The sequence below is a fragment of the Vanacampus margaritifer genome, chromosome 14 (assembly GCF_051991255.1).
Source record: "Vanacampus margaritifer isolate UIUO_Vmar chromosome 14, RoL_Vmar_1.0, whole genome shotgun sequence".
In the NCBI taxonomy this organism is placed as follows: domain Eukaryota; kingdom Metazoa; phylum Chordata; class Actinopteri; order Syngnathiformes; family Syngnathidae; genus Vanacampus; species Vanacampus margaritifer.
Window position 1 is genome coordinate 1,169,024 of NC_135445.1, and position 22,639 is coordinate 1,191,662.

A 22,639-nucleotide genomic window follows, 5' to 3' on the forward strand; every position below is an offset into this window, starting at 1 on the left:
AAAAATATAAGATTGTGAAAACAATTTTAATCCGCTAAAATTATAATTTGGCGTTATTTTTGTGTAGAAAAATCGGACTTTTTTTTCTTTGGATAATGCCACTTTTTCTACTCAAGTACTTTTTTTCATCTCAAAAGGGGAATTTTTATTTTTACCGGTAACAGTTTTATTCTTTTTTTCTTGGGAAAATCTAACTATTTCTCACAAGATTTAGTAAAATTAAAAAAAAGCCAATAATTGTTTTTCAATCTTTTTAATCTTACAAAAATAAAATTTGGAATTTTTGGTTACAACTTTTTTTTTTTATTGTAAAACAGCCTCTTTTTTTTGAAAGTTTCCTAGATTTTTTTCGACTTTCACAAAAATATGAGATTGTGAAAACAATTTTAATCCACTAAAATTATAATTTGCCGTTATTTTTGTGTAGAAAAATCGGACTTTTTTTTTCTTCTACTCCAAATACTTTTTTCATCTCAAAAGGGGAATTTTTATTTTTGCCGGTAACAGCTTTATTCTTTGTCTCAAGCAAAATTCAACCCAAAACCCCATTTTTTTTCTTGGAAAAATCTATTTCTCACAAGATTTAGCAAAAAAAATAGCTGCTGACATTTGAAGGCATGCTTTCCCTCAACATTTGTGTCCATCTCCAAAATGTTGAGCGTTGAGGCGTGACGTAACTGCATGTTTATTGTTGTCCTGTATTTGTTGTTGGTAGTGATCACACGCGTTTTGTCTTTCAGGAAGTGCCTGTAAATGGCCAATAGGGGGCGTCGAAGTGTTCTCGTCAGACGAGCAGTGACCAGGCTTCCATGCTACAGCAGGGGTGCCCAAGTCCGGTCCTCGAGAACCCCTATCCAGCCTGTTTTCCATGTTTCCCTCCTCCAACACAGCTGACGCAAATGATCAGTTCATCAGCAAGCTTTGCCTGATAACGATCTTGCCCATTAATCAGCCATGGAAAACCGGCAAGACAGCGGCTCACGAGTGGCTCTCGAGGACCAGGGTTCTCCACCACTGGCCTAAACGAAGCCTTTAGTTTTCTACTCAATTGCACAAAAGTGGCTTTTCAGCGCTTATGGTACTGCTGTTATAGGTTTTGTTTTAAATGTGTACATAGTCATCTTTTCTTCTCCTTTGTATAACACATGTATAAGATGATGGACATGTATATTTTGTATGATTTACTTTATTTAGCCAGTTGGGTTGAATGCAGTAAAAAATAAAAAAAAAAGTTTGAAACAAGTCGAGAAACATTTCTTTATTAGCTTTTAGGTACTTTTTTTTTTTTTTTTGCAGGAGTAACATAACTGAAAAGTGTAAAACATCCAAAGCGGCACTTGGAGGTTGTCAAAGGGCGCGACCTATAAAACTAGGCCTGGTAGAAAAAAAATGGTATGTTGCCTTTTTTTTGGCAGCTTTGAAATCAACGGTATTTGCGCACGTGCGCTCATCTCTGCACGAGTCGCACAAAGGCCTGCACCAGCTGGATGATGGGCTCTTGGCTCTCGTGGGCGGCCTTGGAACCCGGCGTGGGCGGCTTGACCTGCGGAGACGACGGCGAGCCACGGCGGAAGTGGCGGGACAGGCTGGACAGGAGAGTGCTCTATAAACAACAACAAAACACATCAACTACACATAAAAAAATAAAACTAAAAAAAAAAGGAGGCGGGGGAAACTAGGGGTGTCAAAATTAGTGTGTTAATTTAAAGTTTCTTTAATGACCACCCCTTACTTGGAAATCCTATACTGGGGGAATTCCAGTTCCAACACAGCAGACACGTCCATGTCAAAATTTTGCAGTAATAGATTGAATAATAATGCATATATTTGTAGAGACTGAAGTCAAATTGTATTTTACAATTTAAAAATGTGCAAGTTTCCTTATGTTAAAGATAAGAAAAAATGCACTGAGCTGTCACCAATGTCTTACAAATGCAATTATGCCATCTAGTGGCAGGTAATTGACCTCAACACAAATCAATATCACTTTTATTTTTTTACAGTACAGGACATCTTTTTAACTAGAACTCAATTTTATGAATTATGAAATTACTGTATCAATGATGCAGCCATACTTCTGTTAAAAAAAAAAAAAAAAATCCACTTTTATGTTGAGTATAAAAAATATTGTCAATTTAGAACAGATATAAAATGTGCTATTAATTGTGAGTTAACGATAGAAGTCATGCAATTCATTCTGATCGCATGACATGCCTAATAATAATAATAATAATAATAATAATAATAAAAATCCTGTTGTGGGGATTTTGTCCTAATGTGCCTCACCAGCTCGGAGCTGAGTTCCTGCTTGAGCCTCTGCTTGTCCCGCGGCGAGACGGCGGCGTCTTTGAGGCAGCGCAACGCCTGCGAGACCAACACGTAGAAGCAGTTCTCCATGACGAACATGAGCAACGACCTGAAAAGAGCGAGCAGAGCACAAGGCGCATGTTTAGGGACGCAACCGGGACGGCGTCTGCGCGCGCGCGCATTCCTCACTTGAGGGCTCGGATCTCCTCGTCGGAGGCGAGAGAAACGATGCTGAGCGAGGCCGCCTCCTTCTTCTTCTCCATCTGAGGCAAAGCAAAGCAACTTGGCAAAGTCCCCCGCACGCACATGTTTTCGAGCGCTTCCTGGCGAGTGGGCGGTACCTCGGTGAGCATGCTGAGCGCCACGTTGACGGTGGCGAGCAGCGTCCCGAAGGACGGAGACACGTCGGGGTCGAAGGCCGGCGCCGTGAAGCTCAGAGCGAACAGCGTCCGGTATGACGACAGGTCCATGCACTACAAGTTGGTGTAGATGATCTTGAATTTGCTTATTTTGCGGCATAAAAATGTTTTCATTCTTTCATTCGATAATAAAAACGTCATTTCTTTTGGTAGCGGTACATGTTAAATATCACAATAATATCGCTATATTCAGCAACTATATCGCATGATTTTCCAATATTGTGCAGCCCTAACCCATATATTTAAAAAAAATAATAATAATAATAAAAAAAATTAAGAATTTTCGAAAAAATAAAAACTTAATAAATCGGTTCTGAAAACTAACAAAAGCTAATTGAATTTCCAAAACAAAATGGCCGCCTGTGCGTGGCATTGCCAGCGTACCTGATCCAGTAATATTTGGCAGCAGTCGGGCGTGAAATGTTGCAGGCTGGCCAGCGTCTTGCTGAGGATCTTGAGCAGAACACATTGCACGGCCAGCACGGCCTTCTGCTCCACTTCGTCACGCTCGCATCGACCCGACGCCCCGGACGGCGGCGCCTCCTTGGAGGGCGTCTGCGGGGGCCGCTGCGGCCTGGGGAGGGGCCCGGGGGGCAACGACTCGCCATTTTTAGCCTGAGGGAAGAACATTTGGATTGGAAAGCGCGTTATTGTTTTTCTCAGGCAAAACACTTTTTGCCATTTTTTTTCTGGAAAAATCAGAGGAAAAAAAGCGAGTGCGTGACGCTGACCTGCAGGAAGTGATGCAGCATCTTCTTGCTGTGCAGCAGGTACGTGCACGTCTGGCACAGGTGGCAGAGATTCACCTGAAAGCACATCCAGCACAAACGCAGTGACGAAGGCTACGTTAGCTTCTCGTGCTAGCTTGTCAACAAGAGCTTAAGTGTGTTTTTTTTTCTTTCTACACGACATTAGTGTTTTTTTTTTTTCACTTTTCTTCATTTGGTGGTTCGCATTGGGAAGGTCAAAGTTCACCAAGGTTTGTCGAGTTAACGAAAACTCGGGAAAAAACAAGTAAAATTGAACCAAAGCAAAAACGCTTTAAAAAATGGAAAAAAAAAAAATAAACTACTTCTTACAGTTGTTTTTCGTTTCCGACTTCATTTTATTTGGTATTGTTTGAGAATTGCAATTTACAATTTTTATGATAACTTACATTGATGTTTCTGCATCTGGCAATTTATTATTATATTATATTATTAGTATGGGATTTTTTTTTAATGGGCTTTAGGTGAACTGATGAATACACACACGCTCGCACGCACGCACGCACACACACACACACTCACCCACATACAAAAAAAAAAGGTGTATATATATATATATATATATGTGTGTGTGTATGTATATATATATATGTATATGTATTTAAAAAAAAAAAACATTTATTAAATTTTTTTTTTAATTGATTTGTTGGATTTAAAAAAAAAAAAAAAAAGGAGAGCGATGATGTCAAATCGAATGAACAATACTGAGCTCTCCTGTAAAAAAAAAAAAAAAAAAAAAAAAAAAGAGAATTGCAATTTACTTTATTTTGCAATACTTGGTGACCTTTTTTATTATTATTATTATTGTGCAGTCGACAAATATTCTTTATAGAAAAAAAAAAAGACTAAAAATAATAAACTAAACTAAAAAAGTATTTCTGTTAAAAAAAAACAACAACAACTAAGTTGCTCTAAAAATGAATTCAATCTAACTGAATTGGGGGGAAAAAAAGGTCAAAAGAAAATAAAGGCCAAAACGGTGGCTTCATCCTCATTCCATGAAGCCGAAGATGTTGCGCCGAGTGTGGCGGGCGCCAACGCTTCGGCCCCGTTCGGTCCCGCGGCTGACTTACCTGCACGTCGTGCATCAGCTTGGGCAGGTGGAAGTGCCACTCTTGGGAGAAGCTGGAAAGCTGCAGCAGGAAGCCGACGGTGTGCTCGGCCTCGTCCAGGCACGCCAGACTCTGCACGCTGCGCACGGCGTTCAGACACTGAGCGGGAGGAGGCGGCGGCGGCGGCGGGTCAGCGCTGGCGTGACCCCCGTTGAAAAGGTCAAGCGGCGACGGCGGCGGCGTACCTGCAGGATGCGCTCCTGGTGCACCCCCACAAAGTCCAGCGCCGGGTTGATGAAGTTGTAGCGCAGCGTCTTCAGCAGACTCTCCATCAGGGACATGCACAGGCGGTACACGCCGGGCCAGCACGCGCACTCCTGAGACTTGCGGATCCACGTCTGCGCGGGAGACCGAAAAACAGCAGCAACAAAAGGATTACCTGTTAGGGGTGGGAATCTTTGACCGTCTCACGATCCCATTCCCATGTTGGGGTCTGGGATTCAATTTCAGATTCAAAATATTTGATTGGCATTGAGAACGCGACAGAACCACACTGCCCCCAAGTGGCCAAATCGGGTACAACATGAACAGTGTTCCCAGTAAAGGGCAAGACGGTGTAGAATAATTGAAATCAGATGGATTTAGTGACATTTAAAATGGATTGTGAATCTGAATCGCTACCTGCGACGCTCCGTTGTTGAAGACTTCATAGATGCCGAGGAGAGGAAGACATATGGTTTGGATGACTCCTGCTCCCGCCACAGCCGCTGCCCCCTGGAGGCGGGAGGAACAAATCACGCAAGATTTCACACTTAAAACTATTTGAAAGCACACACGGGCCATTCTTCAGCATTTTTGTTCAAATGTGTATATCAAACATTGAAATGGCTTTAGTTTTGTTTACTTGACAACACTTCCTGATCCCCTATCAGCTGACTAACACTAACCAATCAGATGCGAGCATACTTTGGGTAAATGCAAGTGAATGACAGAGAGCAGCAGATTGGACAAATCAATTTAGATACTTGTACGAAAAAATACCAAAATGTATGAATGTGTAAATCCTAATTCCGGAAACATTAATGTACAAGTAAATATTTATTTTTAACAAATTAACGTAAATGCTTGATCGTGCGGGTGTGGACTTTCAACGCTTCAAAGAGCGAATGCTGAACATCAGATGGTTCATCGATGCTAAAGCAATGACTATCTTTTTAATCGCAAATTTGCCACTTCAGAAATTTGTGAGTTTTTTTTAACTCTTTGACTGCCAAAAACGTTAAATAACGTTTAGTAAAATCCTATGGAGGAGTGCCAAAGACGTTAAAAGACGTTTTTTTCAAAACAGAGATGAAACTAACCATTTTCTATTGTTGATTACTGAAAAACGGAATACGGTAGAAACAAACTTTTTTTTCTGATGAAAGATGAGAGTCCAATCTTTCATTTGGTAGTATGTGTGTTTCCATAGTCCAAACACATAATTTTCTGTGGACCTTGAAATATCAGTCAAAAATGCTTAAATCGGCTGGCACCCACGGCATCCCTTTTCTGAAAACGTCTGGCAGTCAAAGAGTTAAAATTCATTTTGCTCGGGTTTGTGTTTTCGGGGTCCTGACCTGCGGCGTGCGCGCCAACGTGAGCAGCAGGTGCAACGCGGCCTCCGTGAAGTAGAGGTTCTGCTTGGAGCGCAAACTGAGCTCCATGGCGCCGAGCACCGACGGCAGCAGCGGAACCTTCCGCATCACGGCCACCCAGTGCTCGCCATCCTGGTCGGTGCGGCACAGCTCCTTGGCCAGGTGCAGCGCCAGCACGCACACCTGAGGGAGGCAACGAGCGCGCGTGGGAAAACTTGGCCAGAGGAAGGAAGGAAGGGAGCGCCGGACGCCGACGCCGACTCACCCCGTCCCGCTGGTCCTTGTGAGGTCCGCGGGGGCAGTCCGTCTCCATGCTGTCGTCGTCGTCGGCCGGCTGGGCCGAGCGCTGCGCGTGGCGGGTGCTGTCCATCAGCGACAGCGCTTCGTCTTTCACCGTCTCGCACACGCTCGACAGCAGCTGACGAAGCTGCGACACGTCGCCGCCTGACACATTTTCACATCATCGGCCGTTCTCAGCAATTTGGACAAATTGTTGCTGTTTTTTTAGGGATACGTTTACTGTGTTAAAGCCTTTTTTTGGGGGGGGGGGGTCTATTTAGAGTAAAATAACTGAAATGTTGAACTATTACATAACAAAAGTTATAGGCCGGTGTTTTTTTGATTAGTAGTCAAGGAGGCCGATAACTGATATTTGGAGCCAATATTCATATTCAGAAAGAAAAAAATAATGTGATATTCGTCAAAATGCCCAATATCGGCATCCCTACATCAAAGTTCTCGGGTCAGCAGCAAGTTCACTGAAAATGTAAATAAATAGTTCCCTGAAGTTTTAAAATTGATCTATTAACTCTTTGACTGCCAAAAACGTGAAATAACGTTTCGTAAAATCCTAAGGAGGAGTGCCAAAGACGTTAAAAGACGTTTGTTTCAAAACAGAGGTGAAACTAACCATTTTCTATTGCTGATTACTCAAAAACGGAATAAGGTAGAAACAAACTTTTTTTTCTGATGAAAGATGAGAGTCCAATCTTTCATTTGGTAGTATGTGTGTTTCCATAGTCCAAACATAATTTTCTGTGGACCTTGAAAGATCAGTCAAAATGCTTAAATCGGCTGGCACCCACGGCATGCATCCCTTTTCTGAAAACGTCTGGCAGTCAAAGAGTTAACTGATGATCATTATCAGCTCTTAAGTGAAGTCAATTTGGCAAAAATCCAAACGAAAAAATCTACCGTTGATTCCTTGGATTTGCAGCACGGAGATGAGCGCCGACAGGATTTTGGCTTTGGTCCGCTCCATCGTCTGCTGGTCGGCTTGCAGGACGCACTCCAGCATGAGCGACAGCGGCGGCAGGATGTCGGGAGCCGTCGCCACCACGCTGCACACCCCGCAATTAATTAGCACAACAAATGGCAGCATTCCAAAGCCTTTCAATAATAAATCATGGCAAGTGTGAAATTCAACCGGCAAGTCAATATTTACGTATCGCCAATGGGAAGAGAAACGTGGACAAGATAGCACGCCAGGGTTTTTCCTGTGTACGAGATTCAGAGGCGGCCGCCTCCAGCCTGAGCCACTGATATCGCTCAACAGCGCTCGGCATTTAACTGCAGGTATTGGCACCGATGCCAGGTATCGGTAGTCACCCGTCATAGTCAGGATGATGCCACCTCTGCCTCATTTTGAGCCAGGAAAAACCCTGCACGCTATTTTTACATTTTTTCTTTGAGAGATTTTGCCTTGATGTACCATGTTACTGGTTTGGCAAATGTTTTATTTTGATTCAACACAGAAGATAATCAGTCTTCTTAATGAAGGACTACAGAAATCAGTGAACAATTAATGTTGATATGCTGAGGATTTGGACTATTGAAAATAAAAAATGGCTCCAAACAATTACTCAATTAATTTTGACAGCTATATTTAAGAAAAAACAAAAATTAATTGAAACTACAACTTAGGTAAATAAACTTAATTGATAATTCAGAGTTTAGCTTTAAAAAACAAGTCAAGACCAAATAAAAAGTAACTGTAATGGAAAAAGCAAACTTGGCGTTCCCACACAACAACTATTTCTTACCTTCTCCACTGCTTGAGGAGCACAAGGAGCAGCGTGGCCGTCATGGAGCCGAGGCGGAGGCACGCTACGGACGTGGGCGTGGTCAGCTGCCCGACAAAGAAGGCGGGGTTTAACCAGAGCGGGCGGAGCTGGCAGGGGGGGGGCCGCGACGCTCGGGACTCACCGCGGCTTTGGTGGCGTCCAGCACGTCCATGATTAGCTTCAGCTTCGTCTGGTTGTCCGTCAGATGCATCACGTCGGACTGGAGGAAAACGGCAACATGAAGGAGCTTGAAGCACGAACTTAGTCAAGTGCTTGAGCGCGCACGCACGTGACTGGTGGCGAGGATGAGCAGCATCCGCCAGGCCAGGATCAGCATGTGCGACAGGTCGGGGAAGTAGCACACGCCCTCGTCCTCCATGGCTGCCACGTGGCACACCAGCGACTTGACGTACTGAGACCAGTACTCGTAGCGCCGCGCGTTGGCGAACTTCTGCAGGCCGTCCTTCAGAGGGCGCTCCAGGGAGCCGCTGCGGCACACGCGGTCGCGACAGCTCAAGTGACACGTGAGAGGTCAGGTGTGTGTGTGTGTGTGTGTGTGTGTGTGTGTGTGTGTGTGTGTGTGTGGCGGAACATTATCGAAAGCCCTCACTTGCATAAAAGGTGTGCTTTGGCATCATTTTGTGGCATCTTGGTGCCCAGGAACTGTTAGAGTAACTAGGGCTGGGTTTAAAAAAAATCGAATAGTCAATATTGAATCAATTTTCCTGTCGATTATATATCTCTTCCCCCCCCCCCCCCCCCTCATAAATTCTTAAGAAAATAAAATTTTAAAGGCAGATTTTTTTGTTGTTGTATCTTACTAGGGCCCGACCCATGTATATTTTTTGAGGCCGATGTTAACTCATTCACTGCCATTGACAGCTAGAGACGTCAAAAACTCATTTGAACTATTTCTATTATTTAAAAAAAAATAATAATAATCCACTTTTGTTCATTTCTTTTTTTAATCTTTTCTTCTTTTTTTAAGAGAAGAAAAGATTATTAAAAATTAGTGGCGTCAGCCAATTACAATTTTTAATTTTAATTAATTGCATGACTTCACTAGTTATTTTTATTATTTAAAAAAAAGAAAAGATCAAAAAAAGAAAAGATTATTAAAAGTGAGGGGTGTCAGGCGATTCAAATGTGTCATCGTAATTAATCGCATGACTTCACTAGTTAACTCACAATTAATCACAAATTTTATATCTGTTCTAAATGTAAAATAAAACATTTCTAGGTCTTCATACTCTTGTTAACAAAAGTGGGGGAAAAAAACGAATGGAAATAGTTCAAATGAATTTTTGACGTCTATAGCCGTCAATGGCAGTCACTGAGTTAATACCGATTTTTGGCAGAAATTTTTGGGGATTACCGATTAATAAAAAAATATATATAATGCATAAAATTAAAACAATAAGAAAGTGAAATAAGAATAGAATAAACTAAAATAACCCTTAAAGTGAGTAGAGAAGAAAGTTAAAATAATTTGTTTTTCACACATTGGACAACTTTATAGTTTTGTGTTCAACTAAAGGAGTTTCACACCAAGCAAGCACATTTGTGAGTAACAGAATACAAGATCATTTTGGATGAAATATTTCCCAATGTTAAGCAAATGACTGATTGCTGAACTTACCTGTGCACATAAAAGATCTCCAGGCCGACGATTTTCATGACAAAGGCGCACGTTTCCAGAACGCAAGGCTGCGAGAATGAAATGAGTCTCAAATTCCGCTGACTGATGATTGTTTGAAAGTAAAATAGGCGTACCTCGGTCGTGTCTGAAGGTGGCGCCAGCTTGCCAAACAGGGGCGTGGTTAAATTCTCCCAAAAGCGCTCTCTGTGATGACAAACAAAACCCAAAAGTGATTGCGCAATCTGTCACCCCGGTGGCGGCGCACGAGGCGACGTGTGTTTACTTGGCGCGCAGGACGGAGATGGCGCTGTCCCGGCGGTCCTGCCACAGCGCCAGCAGGAAGGCCAGGGCGGCGCGGTGGAGCAGCGGCGGGCACCAGTATTTGTCCTGCTGCTTGGAGTCGATCAAGTCCAGAACCACGTGCAGGCAACTCCACTCGCCCAGCAGGAACTGCTGCGCAAAAACGGCCTCGCGGGGTTTACAAATGTCCATTTTGCTTCAGTGCCGAGGGTCCGAATGGCTGAATAAGCTCGCCGGGTTGGGCAACGCCGACGCGACGCCGACCCACCTTGGAGCCCTCGCTGCCGTCTTTGACCTCCAGGTTGAGGAAGAGCTCGATGAGGCCCGGCTGCGTTTCCACGGCGACGGTCAGGAATTCCAGGATCATGACTTTGATCCTCATGTCCTCCGTCTTGCTCTGCAGACGCGTGAGGAAGGCGTCGCGGATGGCGGCCGCGTCGCTGCCCAGGCAGGCGTACACGGACATGGGGGCCACCTGCACGCGTCAGCTCATTACGTCACGTTGACACGTCACAAGTCCAAGGCACGATTGCACGGAAGCAGACGTGCGTAAGCGCGATACACTGCGGTAGCGAATAGAAACGTTATCTTGAGTGTCCATTTGGAGGAGGGAAGCACAAGCTATGACTCATCATGACTAAGCGTATGAAAAATGGACAATAATAGCTATACAGTAAGATAGTTGCAGTGTGAATGAATGGGCGCAAATTAGCCAAAATGTTCAGGGCTTAAAGCAGGGATGTGATTTGACCAAAGTGAAATTATCTGAAAATTTAGCCGGGGGTCTGGGGGCCGCTTGCACCCAGCTAGGTCCAGGGCAGTGCCCTGGTGGGGGGACAAGGGGGGAGCTCATGGGTTTTCCGTGTTTTTAAGTACTTTCAATGCACTCATCACATGACAAAGAAATAGACAAAACAACAGCATAAATTTTCAATGTATATTGAACTATCCCATATAAAATGGCAGTTTTAGTCAACTCAAAATCAGTCACATTCAAAAACATTGGACTGCCTTTGCTTTTAAAAACTATCACTGAGAATATCATCATATCTAACTAATGTGATTACTAAGTTAACACATAAATAATGTTGAAGAGTTCAAATTTCATGAACAAATAATTGTATCATGACCAAATGAAAAGTAACTCATATTAGAGCATACCACAAATGTCTTTGTTATAGCAGAAGATGTTATCTGTCGGAGTCATGTGCATACACAATGAACCACTAAAAAAAATAAATAATAATAATCGAAAAAAAAATTTTTTTGGGGGGGGGGGGGGGATAAAAAAAGCGGAATTCCGCGAATTAGCGGAAAAATCACATCCCTGTTAAAGTAAAAAAAAAATTATCCTGAGCCGGAACCTTTTGCGGGGAGCGGCGGTGCAGCGTCCAACGTGCCGATTCATTGTTCGACCAACATCAAGCCAAGGCAATTGGATTTGTGGCCGTGGATGGCCATTTGGGAAGCTCATGAAATTCCCGATGGCCTCCCCAAGTGTCAGGTCATCTTTGTCATCATCCATTCATATTTTGTAGAGTGCAGTTTAGCACTGCGGGTTGCAAGCCCCTCTAGTGCGGCAGCTATTGAATATTTAAATATTTAGGTAGCGTATTTTCACGGCTATAAGGCGCATATTTATTTTATTATAATAGACATTTTTTTTCCCACTTGCTGTCGACTGAGGAAGTAGATAACGACCAATCAGGGCTCACCTGTTTTCCGGGTTTGGTCAGCAAACTGAGCCGTGATTGGTCGTTACCTGCTTCATCAGCACAGGTGAAGTTCTCATCAATAGTGGAGAAGTTAGTTTTTAAAAGTATTTCTGTAATTGTACAAGAAAATCAATGAAGTTATCAAATTCATTCTGGACAAAATAGTAATTTTTTACTGCTGAAAATGGCTCAATGAGTCAAGTATTACTTAAATGTTTGTTTTTTTTCTTTCGGTTTTCTTCCACATTTTTTGAAGTTTAAGGTTTGTTTTAGGGAGAAGGACCATTTTTGAAAAATTGCCACTTTTATGTCGTAAAAGTCATAAGATTTATTATACCATTCTCATTATATTAGTTGAAAAAAATTATATGAAAACTGCAATATCGCTTATCACAATTTCTTATCGTGACAGGCCTAGCTGGATGAAGATTTGGACAATTTAAAAAAAAAAAAATGGCTCCAAACGATTACTCAATTATTAAAATAGTATTACTCGCTTAGTTTTGACAGCTCTATTCTAGACGGTACATCTTTAGGCATGATTACGAATCTATATAATGTGGTAAATGCCTCGAGAGGATCTAAATGAGTATTTCGATCTTGGTATGATTGCGAGGATGCTCTGGAACGCGACCTTCGCAATGGACTCAAGTTCAGGATGTCGTGCATCGAAGTAGTCACAAAATAAAATTTAAAAAAAAGATGCCGGTGGCTTACGGTGGCGAGACGTTTGAGGAGCTGGATGGCGAGCCTGGGCAGCGCCGGGTCGTGCTTGTGGTAGATGTACTTGGCGAGGACCACCACCAGGTTGTTGCCGTGGCCGCCGTGCTGCGTCAGCGCCTGCTCCAGAGGCGACGGCGCGTCCGAGGGCGGCTTGAGGCGGATGGCGTTGTTGGTGACAGAGAAGGCCAGCTTGACCGTCTGGATCAGGACCTGACCCGGACCCTCGGAGCCGCAGCTGGGCAAAGGCGACAGCGGACTCTGTGAGCGCATTATTGTTTGAGGAGACAAAAAAAGCAAGCCGAGGCGGAGTTGCGGACCTGCTGGGCTGAGCGGCCAGAACCACGTCGATCTTGTCCACGCCCACTCCCATGATGTTGACCACCGCCTGCCCGGCCTCCGTGTTGGCCAGGCTGTAGATGCAGAGTGACTGCAGGGTGGGCATGCTGCACAAAATCACCACCACCACCTTTTAGTCCTTTTTTTTTTCCCCCTACCTCGATCCATGCAGCAGCCAATCATATTGCAGGGGGGGTTCGGGGGTCCCTACCGAAAACTCCAGTGGGATTCATAATGCAACTGTACTACTTTGTATTAGCATGTTTACTCCAACCACAAATACTCGTTTATGGCAATGCTTGAGGAGCACGGGGGGAAATATTGATACAATTTAGGGCTGGCTGCAACTAATGATTATTAGAACCATTGATTAATATGTCAATCAATTAGTGGTCCAAAAATTATTTTCATCCTTTTGTTTAAAAACTGAATATTTTTTATTAACGATGATTCACTTACTGGTTTGGTCTTGCAAATTTCTTGCTTTAAATCTGAATGAAGATATTCAGTCTGCTTTCATGGAGGAGAACCGAAATTTGTTAGGCTCAAATTTGGCGTATTTACACAATTTTACATTAAACAAGGTCTGAAATGGATTATCAAAAATTCTTCTTATTATTTAGATTGAAATTATTATTTTGAATGGTATTTTTCCACTTTTCTTTGTACGATTTACATTTTATTAATTATATTTTTTATCCAGTTAAAATGTGTTTTTTCAACAACAACAACAAAAAGTCCTTATTTTTTGAAACTGTAGAGAACCTACATTTGTCGATATCAGAAATAAAAAATGGCCTGTATCGGGATAGAGCGCCAGTCTCGATAAATGGATTGCTTGTAAACAAAGTCTATAATAAAAGAAAAGAAATCCAAGAAAACAACAAGCTCATGCTTTCATGCCATACCTGCCCTGGTCCTCCCCCTGCGGACTCAAGTTGAGGATGGCGTGGATGAGCTCCAAAATGAGACAACCTGCAGCAGCACAGACGGGAGATGGCGGGAGATGACTTTCCACAACAAAAACGCGCTCCACGCTAAAGCACGGCAGCTCACCGATCCGCTCTCGCACTCCGTAGGCGTTGTAGCGCCACTTGTGGTAGGTGGGAAGCATCTCCTTCAGCACCAGCAGCACGCAGGGGATGAGTCCTTTGTTCTGAGTGCTGCCCAGCTGACCCTGAAGGCAGCGCCAGTCTCATTGAGGCTTTGCGGGCACGTGGCGACGGCAAGCGTGACTCACCTTGACCAGCGTGGTGAGCAACTTGAGGAAGGCCATGGTCACGGCGTACTCCCCTTTGGGCTGCTCGATCTGGACCAGCAGGTTGCCGTAGTTACCCGCCTTCATGCCCTCCGCGCTGTCGGGGAACAACAATTTCAAGAGCGGGACTGCCTGGCGCTCGGGTCTGGCGCAAGACGTGTCAGGGCACCTGATGCACTGGGCCATGCTGCTCACGGGGTTGGCGGAGAACGGGAGGAAACCCGTGCGCTGCAGGCTGGACCACACCTGAAAAGACAAGAGGTCCAAGTGAGGCGGGTGCGAGACACGCGGGCACTCGGCGTCGGCAGCGGCACCTTGCCGGGCATCCTGGCAGCCAGCACCGACAGGCAGTTGACGCACGAGGCGATCACGTCCACCGGAGGGTTGATGACGGACGTCAACCTGCCACACGAGCAGACACATTCGAATGCTTGCTTCTTTAAAAAGACATTTCCGACTTTGAAAAAAAAAAATTGTGTTTCCACAAATAGTGCATTTATGGCAGAGGTTTTCATATTCACAAATGCATTTTCTGATACATATTAAGTTATAAAAACACATCATAGAAAAAATAAAAAAAGCTATTTCTGAAACTTGTTCACAATAAAATGAAGACCTTTTTTTGTAACATTATGGCTTTATTCCAATCTTTGATTACAATGTTGGCATTTGTAGAACTATTACCTTCCTCTCGTACTCCACTTTTTTTATGGTAATGTAATTGCGAAGCAAAACCGTTCGCTAAAACTAACCACAAATAATTTCATTCTCATATTTTTGGTGAAAAATGACAACTTTTCGTAGTCACATTACTTTAAACTTTTTCCTGAATAAAATATTTTTTTTCTCAGGTTTATTCTTGTATATTTTCTCTCTTAATTACATTACATCATTAAAAAAACATGTTTATTAAATTTAACAAAATAATAAAATAACTCTTGAGTGTGATTTAATCGTGTTCTTTTTTTCCATATAATTATTATTTTTGTCCCAAAAAAATCCTAAAATTACAATTTCTACCAGAATAAAATTGCAATGTTTCTAATAAAATATTTGCCATTTCTTACGTAAATGATTTATTTTTGTTTATTCATAACATTGCTTTTAGGGATTGCTACTAAACAACATCACCGGTATTTTGAACACAAAAAAAAAGGGCTATTACTTTTTATCTCGTGTGATGAGACCTTTTTGAAGGAATACGATGCATAGAATAAAAATAATAATAATAATGCAATGGTGTGTGCGAGTTTGACCTCTGCAGCAGCATGTAGATGCGCGAGGTGAGGGGCAGCAGGCAGTCCGACACGGTCCAGTCGGTGCTGATGATCTTGTGCACCAGGTCCAGGATGGGTTTGACGCGAGCGCAGTGCGCTATTACGTCTGCACGTGATCGGTGGAAAGCGTGAGAGGGGACGACACAAAAGCAAAAAATAAATTTAAAAAAAAATGCTGGGAGACCGAAGAGATGCGACGTACCTGCGGTGGAGACCACGTGGAGCAGCATCTCCACCTCGCACGTGAACAGCGTCCACGAGCTGTACGAGTAGTCCCAGCGCACCACGTAGCCCTGCTCGCCGCCAATCATCACCTGGCCCAGAATGCCTTGTGGCATCCACAGGTTGGTCTGGCCCGTACCTGAATTCCAAGAACAAATCTTGTTATCATGTTCCACTTCTTGGATTCAACAAAAAGGATGGAAATTCAAACGGACGAACCGAGCGGGTAGAGAAGTTTTGGCGTTTGTCTCTTCCACAGCGTCTCGTCCTCCTTGGCGATGATGTCATTGGGCTTGTGTTTGTATGCTTGCGTGTAAAAGGACATCTTATCCAAAAAGTTGTAAACCTGCCACACAGGAAGTAACAAAACTGCTTTAGTATTCAACTCCACGCTTTTGCTTTCTCCACATCGTGAAAGAACTATTCCAAAATGGATTCAATAATTCCGCCCCTCCGCTTCCCAAATTCACAGTTTAAAAATATATATATGATTTTTGAAAATGTATTAAAAATCAATCATGCAAATATTGCAAGTGCAACAATAGTAATGCACCTCAGCTTTTTGTTACATGAGCCATTTTCGAAGAGGAGTTAAAATGTGCTTAAAATGCAAATAAAAAAATATATGTATATTTTTGGCACTTTTACAAGTCAATAAAACAAAAATGCCAATATCACATATAGTCACCGCCTTTAATTTCTCGACCTTTGTCACAAACGTATTCTAAAATGAAGTTTTTTTAAATTTCAAAATGTCACTTGACAGAAAAATGAACCAATTAATGTTTATATATGTTTAAGAATTAAGAAGAAAAAAAATAGTCTGGGAATAATCCACATTTTGTTATATTACAGCTGTATTCCAATTTATTTAATAAAAAAATTACCTCACCACAGCAAATTACTTTTATTTCACTCCCAGCTGTTTTACTGGATTTTGCGGCCCACAAAATGTTGTGTTCTATTACTATAAAACCATGGAACCTCCCAAAAGAAAGATTAAAGTCTCTTCTTTCATCAGAAAAAAAGTATATTTCTATCTGTTTCCGTTTTGCAGAAATTAGCATTAGAATATAACTAAGTTCCATCATTATTCACAAATATATTTAGAATTGTGAGTAACTGAGCTTTTTTTTCAACATGGCCCTGATTGATCTCTTTTGCTCTGCTGCCACCTGCTGGCCGTTTGTGTAATAACTACCATTTCTTTAACCGCAGTTGTGAGGCTGCAAACAAAGCCTTCTGTATGCTCTAGCATAAAAAAACATAAAAATGTATAAATACGTCTTTGGGTCACTTAAAACATTTAAAATAGAAAGAATGAAGGTGTGTGGACACTTGCTGCGCCTAACGTCTACCTAAAAGTCTACAAAATAACGGTCTTTTAATGACAAAATGCGGGTGGGAGCATTTTACCTTCTTAACAGTGGACTTGTTGGACAGCAGCGCGGTGAGGAGCTGCAAAAGTGGTGCAATCTTGTGAGGGAACATCCCGACAGCGCTGTCAAGGATCATTCCCAAACCCATGTTGGGCTTCTGTTACAGGGTTCAAAAACGAGGCAAAAATTAAGCAATGATCCCCACAAGACCTTTTATTAGTCACGGTGCTCACCATTTCCCAGAAGACTTCAGCCAGGCTGGGCGCGGAGAGGACCTCGCAGGCGGCGTCGATCAGGTGGGGGCTCTGCGGCCCAGCACTGCCGGCCTGGAGGGGTCAAAAACATCAACGTTGCAGAGTCTCCAGAAAAAGAAAAAAAAACCATCAACGTTACAAAGTGCATTTCCTTTTATCGAACTTTTCAGAGAGGATTATGATCCTACATAGATGGCAACTTTATGAGCCAAGTTGTCTGGGGTCACAATTAATACTTAAGTTATCCATCCATGAATTGTAGTCAAGCAATCACACAGTGCACTCATTTCTACTGCCAGGGAAAAAAAATATTGAGGTTATCTGCATACAAGTCATTTGAGATACTTTGAGATAGAAAAAAAAAAAAGGGGGGCCCTGAGATTGATCCTTGAGGAACACCACAGAAAATGAAGACAGAAGAGCAATTTGATAAATTTGATAGCAGCCAGTTGGGCAGTCCCTGAGATTCCAACCCAATCCCTCAGCCCATGAGGGGGAGGGCATGTTGATCAATGTCAAATCAAAAATGTAAGAAGGAACGTGTGTGAATCCAGCAGGCAGACCTGCAGGCTTTCTTCTTCGAAAGATGTGATGACAAACGACAGGAGGCCGTAGATGCACATCTTGGCTGTGCTTGCTGTGCACTGCCACAGAAATGAAAACGTTACAATTGGAGCCAAAGAGCACGCAGATGACACCCAAGTCGACGCCGCTTTACATTGTTGCCGGAAATTCCCAGGCCTTTCAGCATGGCGGCGAGGTACTTGAAGACCTCCAGCTGCAAGGCGGTGCTGCCGATCCTGCGGACCACGGGGCTGGACTCATCAGGTCTGAGCGTGTGTCGCAGCAGGACCCAGGCCAGCAGCACCGGTCCGTGGTGCGGGATGTCCCCAAAGGTCAACAGAAGCTGGTCCATCTCCTGAGAGGGACGACGGCAACCCACGTTGAACGGCAACCAACAAAACAGCCGGAGCACTATTTTGGTGGCCGCGATCCAAACCTTGACAATGTCGGGCACACTGGAGAACTGGTGCTGCTCCGTGCAGTCCTCCAGTGCACACTTGTGAAGGAAGTCCACATCCATGCCCTCCACCAGGATGAGAGCGCTCAAGTAGCTGCGTTGGACAGGGAAGAAAACAAGACGCCGATGAGCTCAACATGGATGACGATATTTCGGGCCATCACATTGTCATTAATGTGGCATATTAGGATAAATGTAGAGCTGTCAAAATTTGTCAATTCATCGACAAATAATGATTATCAAAATAATTGACAAAAATTTTAGTAATCATTTGGAGCCATTTTTTTTTTTTATTTTAACTCTTTGACTGCCAGACGTTTTCAGAAAAGGGATGCCGTGGGTGCCAGCCGATTTTAAGCATTTTGACTGATCTTTCAAGGTCCATAGAAAATTATGTGTTTGGACTGTGGAAACACACATACTACCAAAAAAAGATTGGACTCTCATCTTTCATCAGAAAAAAAAAGTTTGTTTCTACCTTATTCCGTTTTTCAGTAATCAACAATAGAAAATGGTTAGTTTCACCTCTGTTTTGAAACAAACGTCTTTTAACGTCTTTGGCACTCCTCCATAGGATTTTACTAAACGTTATTTAACGTTTTTGGCAGTCAAAGAGTTAAGTTGTCTAAATCCTCTCATTTTAGCATATCGACATTCTTTAAAACTGCGATATGGAACTTTTTTTCCCCCAACAATAACTTTACAATAAGCTTTTTATTTAACCATTTATGACTGAAATGCCTTCTAATGAGCAGATCAACACCTTAGCTGTTCATAATGGGTACTGCAAGCCTGCAAGCCTCTGGCCAATCGTTTTCAGACTAGATTCGGGTTAGAATTTCCCGCGCCCTGTCTGTGGATGTGATGTAATGTGCATGGTGTGTATGTAAAGAACGGTATGTGCAGTTTCATTTCCATGGCAGTGGCGATTCAAAATGGAATATTCTACATTCAGAAGCTTTAATGCAAAATTAAAATGAATCCAATTAGTCGCTTAATCAATTGAAAAATCGCTAATCGATTCTAAAAAGCACTCGATAAATTGAAATCTACAAGCACCACGCTCAAAAACAGCATTGCGCTAATAGCTCACTAAAAAAAAGCCACTTTTCATGTGGGATCACTTAGTGACAACACACAAGGCCCCGCGGGGGGGATTTGTATTTCTCACTTCAAGTGGTGATGATTTGCGGCATGGCGTCAAATAAAGCTGAGGCCTCTGATGGAGTAAACGCGCAATCAACAAAACAAATTCTTACCCGATGCGATCAACCAGTGCGTCCATGCTCTTGTCCACCAGGTGCCTGTTGGTCTGCCGCAGACCGAAGCCTTGCTCCTTGAACATCTTGGTGAAGGCCAGCAAGTCGTCCGGGATCATCTCAAAGTAGGCGTAGTACAGGAAGATGATCTCCAGCAGCAGCGACTGCTCGCGCAGGCACTGCAGGAACCAGCGTGACACCTGCCGCTCCGTCTGGGGGGGGGGGGACAAAATGTTTACGGCGCCGTCTTTTCACCACCTTGTCTCCATCTGACGTGCGGCGGAGCATCACCATGAGGTTCCCGTGAGTTTCCCACGTGGGCACCTCGGCTTGGAAGAGGTTTTTGAACTGAGCCTGGTAGCTGCTCACCAGGTCCTTCTCCAGCTTGTTGATGCAATTGGAATACTCGGACTTGGCAAGGAAGGAGAAGAAAAGCCGCGTTACAAAACCAAACAAGGACCAAAGCGTCACAAATTTTGAGGGAGGGGGGGTGGGGGGGGTATTCTAACCCTGTAGGGATGTCGCTCATCTTGGAAGTATGTTAGCAACAGGAGAACACAGCGGAGAAGACACATGCGCTCCTCGTAGTAATAGTCCGCTACCTGTGGACACACACACACACAAGTTTGTTTTACTATCTTTGTGGGGCCATCTCATTAACATAATGCATTTCCAAGCCCCTTCCCCTAACCACAACCATCAAAAGTGATTGCCTACCCCTATTCCTTACCTTAACCTCAACCATAACCCAATTCAAACCTTAACTCTAAAACCATGTCTTGACCCTCTATGTAACAAAAACAAGACCACACACACACAAACATGGACGGGACACAAACGTAGACAAGGCGTAAGAGGGGCACATACAGAAACACACACAAATTTGCTTTCAACTTTTTTTTTAATATATATATTTAAATGGAGCAGCAGATGTTTACCAACCTTGAGCAGCAACGCTTGACTTTGCCGCTCGTCTTTTAGCACAACCTGCGCATACACAAAAATGAAAAATTGAAGCATCGCTCGAGCCCTCCTGCGTCTCCATTTAAGAGCGGCCATGACCTGCGGCGAGGGCCCACCTTTAAAGAATCTCGGGTTCCTCTGTAGTCCTCCTGCAGGTAGCACTGCAACAGCTGAACACTCTGTAGCTCATCTAAGGCCTGTCATCACACAACACGTCGGTCGTGTTCAACCAAAACTGACAAATAAAGAGCCTGTCAGGTGCTTTTAACAACATCTTACCAGGAGCTTACTGAGCCGAAGACCAAAATCCTTCAGCGGCTGTGCGACATCTTTCTTTTCTTTCAGTTTGCTGGCCGAGGAGGAGCTAGGGGGGTACGAGCACACAGTAAATTACTTTCAGGTTTGATATCGAAATAATAAAATTAGAAAAATTAGAAAAAAATCTACAAAGCATACCTGGGTGGCATGTAGTAGCTCAGACCTTGATGCAGTCGCTCCCAATGTGTTTCCAGCTCCAGTTCTATCTGGGCCTTCAGAGAACAGCAGATTTGTACATCTTTTTGTGTCTTTTTGTGCATCCATTGTGTCAAGAATAGGAGTAGATTTACACCACATGGCTCAAACCACAACATTATATATATATATATATATATATATATAAAGAGGCACGATCAGAAAATGCGGTCATGCCAGTGTAAACAGATTTTTTATTTTTTTTTAAAGAATCTGATCGATTGGAATTAAGCTTCTTCTGAATGCTGATAGGCTAGACTTGCAGTGTACATTCAGCCTATCACTGCTTTAGTCTGCTTCTATAAATATACATACTGGCTCTCGCAGCGCAGAGCGTCCCAGCAGTATGGTCCATAACTCTCGACAGCTCCTATGGGAAGAACGACAATATGACAATAAAGCCATCCAATCCCAGTTCACACCGAGTACAGTATGGAAATCAATGCCAAAACTAAACAAAATATAATCAAAACAAAAACACTTTTGCGCAAACAGGAATTTTGTAAAATACATGGACACGCAATGCGCTATTATAATTTATCTACAGTACTGCTTCAATTATTACTAAGGGGAGGGGGGCAAAAGACTGACGTTGACTCTGTGTACGCTGTAATTATGCGACTGCAATGACGTAATTTAGAGCGCGCCCATTTACTGTTTCAAAACTATTTTAAATTGAATTTAAAAATGAATTTTAAAGTCCACGATATTAAATCACTATAAAGTGATTCGAAATTAAGGAACGAGTGAATGATTGCGAACAGCCCTAGAATTTCAATTTGATACCTGTGTATTGACAAATAATACTGAATGGCTTTCAATACGCGGTTTACTTGACACGTGAATAAAAATTAAAGGCTCGTGAGGTTATTTCAGCAAACACTAATGAGCTACAACTGAGTCCCACAGTCTAGACTTGAGCATTCAGTGGTGGCTTAAGGCTGGTTGAATGCATCAAAACGCGGAATTGCCATATGCTTGCTTGGGCACGCCGCCGAGCCATTCAAACGGTTCAACTGTTAGCACTGTTGCTAAGCTAAGTTAGCGTGGCGCTAAGAGCCGTAAAAAGCTGGCAACGCCGAACGGGGAAATGTCCTATCAAAATGCAGACTGGTGAGCAAAGAACTGCTGCACGAATGACGCTTTGTTTTATTTTTACAACTTTCAAAAAGCGTATGAAACGAACGAGGAAAGTTTGCGGCTCATTGCATACCTGAAACTCATCGTCGATTCCGCCATCTTCGACTCTGCGCTACAATTGGCTGGTACGGCATGACGTCACGCTGACGCTCAACTTACTCGTTGTCATGTTGAAATTGCTTGACCGCCATCTTGTGGATGGCAATATGATAACGTCACCGGTACTTGCCATTATATTTAACTTTTTAATGCACTTAATTATTTACAAATATTTTTGCTCAGAATTGACATCTAATCATGTCATCTAAAAATCTAATTTAGCAAAAAAGTTCGTGGATGTAAAAAAAAAAAAAAGTCCTAAGGAGTTGTACTGCCGCCATCTTGTGGACAGTGAT

At 43.0% G+C, this 22,639-nt stretch overlaps 2 protein-coding genes across 7 annotated transcripts in view; one reads left to right on the plus strand and one right to left on the minus strand.

Annotated features, from left to right (window-relative positions):
• cdk5rap2 (CDK5 regulatory subunit associated protein 2) overlaps positions 1–1,243 on the plus strand; it is a 37,151-nt gene extending 35,908 nt beyond the window's left edge. For 2 of the 4 annotated variants that reach the window (XM_077585546.1, XM_077585547.1), the window contains exon 37: positions 741–1,241. In XM_077585546.1, coding sequence (XP_077441672.1) covers positions 741–764 — 24 coding nt within the window. In that variant the 3' untranslated portion in view covers positions 765–1,241. Of the gene's footprint in view, positions 1–740 lie in introns of all 4 variants that reach the window. The other 2 variants (XM_077585549.1, XM_077585545.1) reach the window with 2 other exon arrangements.
• On the minus strand, positions 1,244–22,399 carry nup188 (nucleoporin 188). Of its 3 annotated transcripts, none has more exons than XM_077585551.1 (43): positions 22,318–22,399; positions 21,420–21,474; positions 21,048–21,121; positions 20,871–20,955; positions 20,708–20,788; positions 20,571–20,615; positions 20,138–20,230; positions 19,920–20,039; positions 19,629–19,840; positions 18,349–18,463; positions 18,067–18,267; positions 17,912–17,992; positions 17,328–17,420; positions 17,132–17,251; positions 15,935–16,061; positions 15,696–15,854; positions 15,473–15,599; positions 14,531–14,618; positions 14,386–14,462; positions 14,199–14,313; positions 14,015–14,135; positions 13,867–13,933; positions 12,940–13,065; positions 12,617–12,857; positions 10,453–10,659; positions 10,168–10,334; positions 10,019–10,088; positions 9,885–9,952; positions 8,535–8,733; positions 8,388–8,465; positions 8,225–8,310; positions 7,377–7,522; positions 6,448–6,626; positions 6,165–6,365; positions 5,227–5,319; positions 4,791–4,943; positions 4,567–4,704; positions 3,458–3,532; positions 3,111–3,341; positions 2,649–2,780; positions 2,497–2,570; positions 2,287–2,416; positions 1,244–1,603 (listed from the first exon to the last, which is right to left on the minus strand). In XM_077585551.1, the coding sequence occupies exons 1-43, from the start codon at positions 22,341–22,343 to the stop codon at positions 1,448–1,450; spliced, it is 5,232 nt and encodes a 1,743-aa protein (XP_077441677.1). In that variant the 5' UTR covers positions 22,344–22,399; the 3' UTR covers positions 1,244–1,447. The 3 variants fall into 3 exon arrangements, with proteins under 3 accessions (XP_077441677.1, XP_077441676.1, XP_077441678.1); XM_077585550.1 differs by having other exon boundaries at positions 10,168–10,337; XM_077585552.1 differs by lacking the exons at positions 1,244–1,603; positions 2,287–2,416; positions 2,497–2,570; positions 2,649–2,780 and having other exon boundaries at positions 3,196–3,341; positions 4,567–4,684; positions 10,168–10,337.
• Between the last annotated feature and the right edge of the window lie 240 nt (positions 22,400–22,639).